The 3510-nt window shown below is 61.6% G+C and overlaps 1 protein-coding gene across 1 annotated transcript in view; it reads left to right on the top strand.

Annotated features, from left to right (window-relative positions):
- Positions 1-3510, top strand: part of RAI1 (retinoic acid induced 1) — a 69513-nt gene that overhangs the window by 65464 nt on the left and 539 nt on the right. The window contains exons 6-7 of the mRNA XM_010842896.1: positions 1844-1937; positions 3364-3413. Of these exons, the coding sequence (XP_010841198.1) occupies positions 1844-1937; positions 3364-3413 (144 nt within the window). The remainder of the gene's footprint in view (positions 1-1843; positions 1938-3363; positions 3414-3510) is intronic.

Here is a 3510-nt window from a genome sequence, read left to right on the forward strand (position 1 = left end):
TGTGAGTCTCAGGGCACCAAGCCCATCAGCAGGGTGTGACCGCGTGGATGGCCAGATAACCCCCGCACCCTCACAGTAGGGGCCCTTGCTCCCACCTTTGCACCCATCAGCGCTCTGCTGGACAAGAACTCCTGTGCAGGCCTCCAGGGGCACGCCCTTCTGTGTCCCCTGCTGCAGCCCCCATACCACCTGTCAGCCCTGAGCCACACCGTGCCCACCGCCCGGGAGTCTGCCTCTCCCTTGAACTGCTGGGGCCCTTGGCCGCCCCCAGGGGGACAGATCCGAATGTGCGTGCTGGGTTTAGGAGGGCCTGAGGCCTTGCTCTGCTTCCACGTCTAGAGGCCCGTCTCCAGGGTTTGAGGGGCCTCTGTGCAGACAGGGTATGAGAAGCCATCAGCCAGAGGAGTCCACTGTCACTCTTCAGCCATCAGAACATCCACGGGCCGCAGTGGGTGGGACACTGGGCCAGGTCTGGGGGCCTGTTCCTGCCTTATCACCCCTTCGTGAGCCAAGAAATGGAGGGCCTGGAGACTTGGCCCTGATCAGAAAGACACCGCCATGCAGGAGCATATGAACACTGGTGTTCCCCCAGCTTCCCACCCTGCCGCTCCCCACCCCAGCTGGGCACCAGAGGGAGCATGCTCAGGCATGAATTAGGCCCAGGAGGCTGGAGACCATCCCTGGCCTCCCTTCTCCTGGGAGTGGGTTCCCTCCAGTCCTGGGAAGGAGCCCACCTGCCCCCGCCCCAGCAGCACAGCACCATGATGGCCAGCCTGTGCCCCAGCTCCATTGCTGGGCTCAAAGTCCTGTCCAGCTCCTCCTGAGCTGTGTGCCCTCAGGCAACTCACTGGGCTTCTCTGAGCTCTCATCACTCACCTGGGTAAAATGAACCATGATGCCAGTGCCATCAGGTCGTTAAAAGGAGACGGCCTCCACACGGACCTGGTGCATCAAACCTCAGTTACTGGTTTCTGTGACTCAGCCTCCTGGCGTGGGCCTGCTCCTTTCTCTGCTCTCCTCCCCTATCTCAGGCCTCTGCTGCACTGGGGGTGTGGGGTCTGCGGGATCTGGGGTCTGTCCCTCCCCAGGCCTCAGGTTTTGCTTTGTTCTTCCAAGGGCCTTCTTAGCATCGCCATCCTCTCCCAGTTGGTCCCCCTGCAGGCAGCCCTCAAGCTCAGCAGACCCACTTCTGAGACCCAGAGTGGCCCGGCTGCCCTGCTGGCTGGCCTGGGGTTCACATGCACCCCACAGCACCAGCTGTGTCACCCCCTCCCAAGTCCTGGCAGGGGGTGGTGAGTGGCCCCTCAGGGTGGGGCCTCTGACTTGGTTCAGCACTGCTTCTGTCCCCAGAAAGGGCGAGAAACAATGCTCACCGCCTGTCCTGGAGCGGGAGGGAGCCCCAGCTTCACTGTAGAGCAGGCCCATGAAAGCAGCCCACCTGGAGGCTGTGGCGGGGAGTTGACGGGCAAGGGCATGGCCGGGTGGTGACTGGCCTCGTGAGTTCCTGTCACCCGCTGGGCCCCCAGAGTCACTCCTTCAGGCTTTGAGACCATCCTGTAAGGCAGGAGCCGCCCCACTGTACACACCAGGTGGGAAGAGCTGTGTTGCTCAGCTGACGTCATGCAGTACACGGTGGCCAAGCCATCACTCGCCCACACCTGCCGGACACAGAGACACCTCTGGTTATGCACTAGGTATCCCACCCGGAGAGCTCCCCACCCAAGGTACCGATGACCATCCTGAGCTCTCCCACGGCTGCCGGTCGAGGTCCTGTTTGGAAAAGGGTGGGGGCCTCCCGGGCCCTCAGCTGCAGACTCACCTGTCTTCCTTTTCTCCTCGCCAGACTTGTTCCAGCTGCCAAGAAGCGGGGGCCACCATAGGGTGCTGCCACAAAGGATGCCTCCACACCTACCATTACCCGTGTGCCAGCGATGCGGGTAAGAGTTAGCCCTAGTGGACAGGAAGTCAGGGGATGTGGGCACAGCTCCTTGAACCAGCCCCACTCGACCCTCAGCCCTTGCCCCCCGAGCTTCCCTCTTCTTCCCCAGCAGTTTTTTATCTTCTGGTGTCTCTCAGCCAGGCCCTCTGCTGGGCAATGCTGGCGAGACACGTCAGTCCCCAGCCACCTGCTGGAGAAGCATAGACTACAAGGCTGAAAGCTATATGTGAGCTGCTGTCGCCAAGGGGTGCCTAGAGCTGGGGAGGATCTCAAGCCTCAAAGAGCAGGGCCACCAGGCTGGGCCTTTGAAGTCTGAATAGGAGTTCACTGGGTTTGGGAAAAAGGGAGAGATACAGTTCAGTGACAAAAACTGAGTGGGATGGAAGGAGAGGAAATTCAAAACAGAAGCTGTGGAAGGGGGAAGCAGGGCCACGCCAGGCCCTGCACACCTGCCCTGCTCTTTCTGATCACTCGCTTGTCTGTTCTGTGGGCGTTTATCGAGTACCTACCATTGCCAGGCACGCAGAGCACAGACTGCCTGCCAGAGCCTGGAGCCCCTGATCCTGGTGGCATCCTTCATGCATGGCCTGGGTGCGTCCCTCCATGCCTCTGCAGTCGGGGCCTCACCTGTGAAGCAGAGGGGAGAGTCGTTTCTTTTTGCAGCTCTCTAGGGCAGGCAGTGAGGTCATGCACACGACCCAGAGAGGGCAGCACTGGTTCAGTTCCGGGAGGCTCCAGGACCTCTGTCCCCCACCCCCTGCTGCCCTGGATGGGGGTGAGGATATGACAACCCTGCCACACGACAGAGCAGAGGCCTCCCCTGCCAGGACCCTCCCTGCTTCCACCGCCCTGGGAGCCCCAGAGGCTTTGGCACAGGAAGCAGGGGCTGCCGCACTGGGAGGATGGCGAAGAGGGAGGTGGCCAGTGTCCCCAGGCAGGGAGCAGGCCTGAGGCAGGGCAGGCTGTGCCGCTGCTATATTAGCTGCATTACTAAGTCTCAGGAAGGCGCATAAGGGTTGCCAGGCAGAGCCCACCCAGGTGGCTGTGGTCAGCCAGCAGCTCAGCTGAGGCTGCTGGACCCAGACGAGGTTTGGAGCCTTCCCAGCTCTGCTCCCGCCCGTCTGCCTCCAGCAGAGCCACCCCTAGTGCCGGCCAGGGCGGGGCAGAAGGATTGCTGTTGGACTGGCTAGGCTGTTTGCAGGGGGAACAAGCTGGAGAATTAGGGGAGGCCTCCCTATGACTAGATGGGGTTCCAGGGGGAGGGCAGAGTAAAGGACAGGCAAACCAGCGGGGCTGGAGGGCAGGCAGAGTTTGACTTACTCTTCGAAAAAAACCCGCAACCGGGGGCGTCCGGGCGGTGGGCGCCCCGCTCCCGGCCACACACGATGCCGGTTCTGACCGCACGAACTTCTGTTTGCTCATAGGTTGTATATTCATTGAAGAGAACTTTTCTTTGAAATGCCCCAAACATAAGGTGAGTGACCGCGAGCCCCCCTTGGAGGGGCCCAGGCTGGAGAGCATTCTCCGTAGCGGGCCCATCGGCTCCAGGCAGACAGCGGTGGCGAGTGCGC

Source organism: Bison bison, unplaced genomic scaffold, assembly GCF_000754665.1.
Source record: "Bison bison bison isolate TAMUID 2011002044 unplaced genomic scaffold, Bison_UMD1.0 scf7180017864180, whole genome shotgun sequence".
Classification (NCBI taxonomy): Eukaryota; Metazoa; Chordata; class Mammalia; order Artiodactyla; family Bovidae; genus Bison; species Bison bison.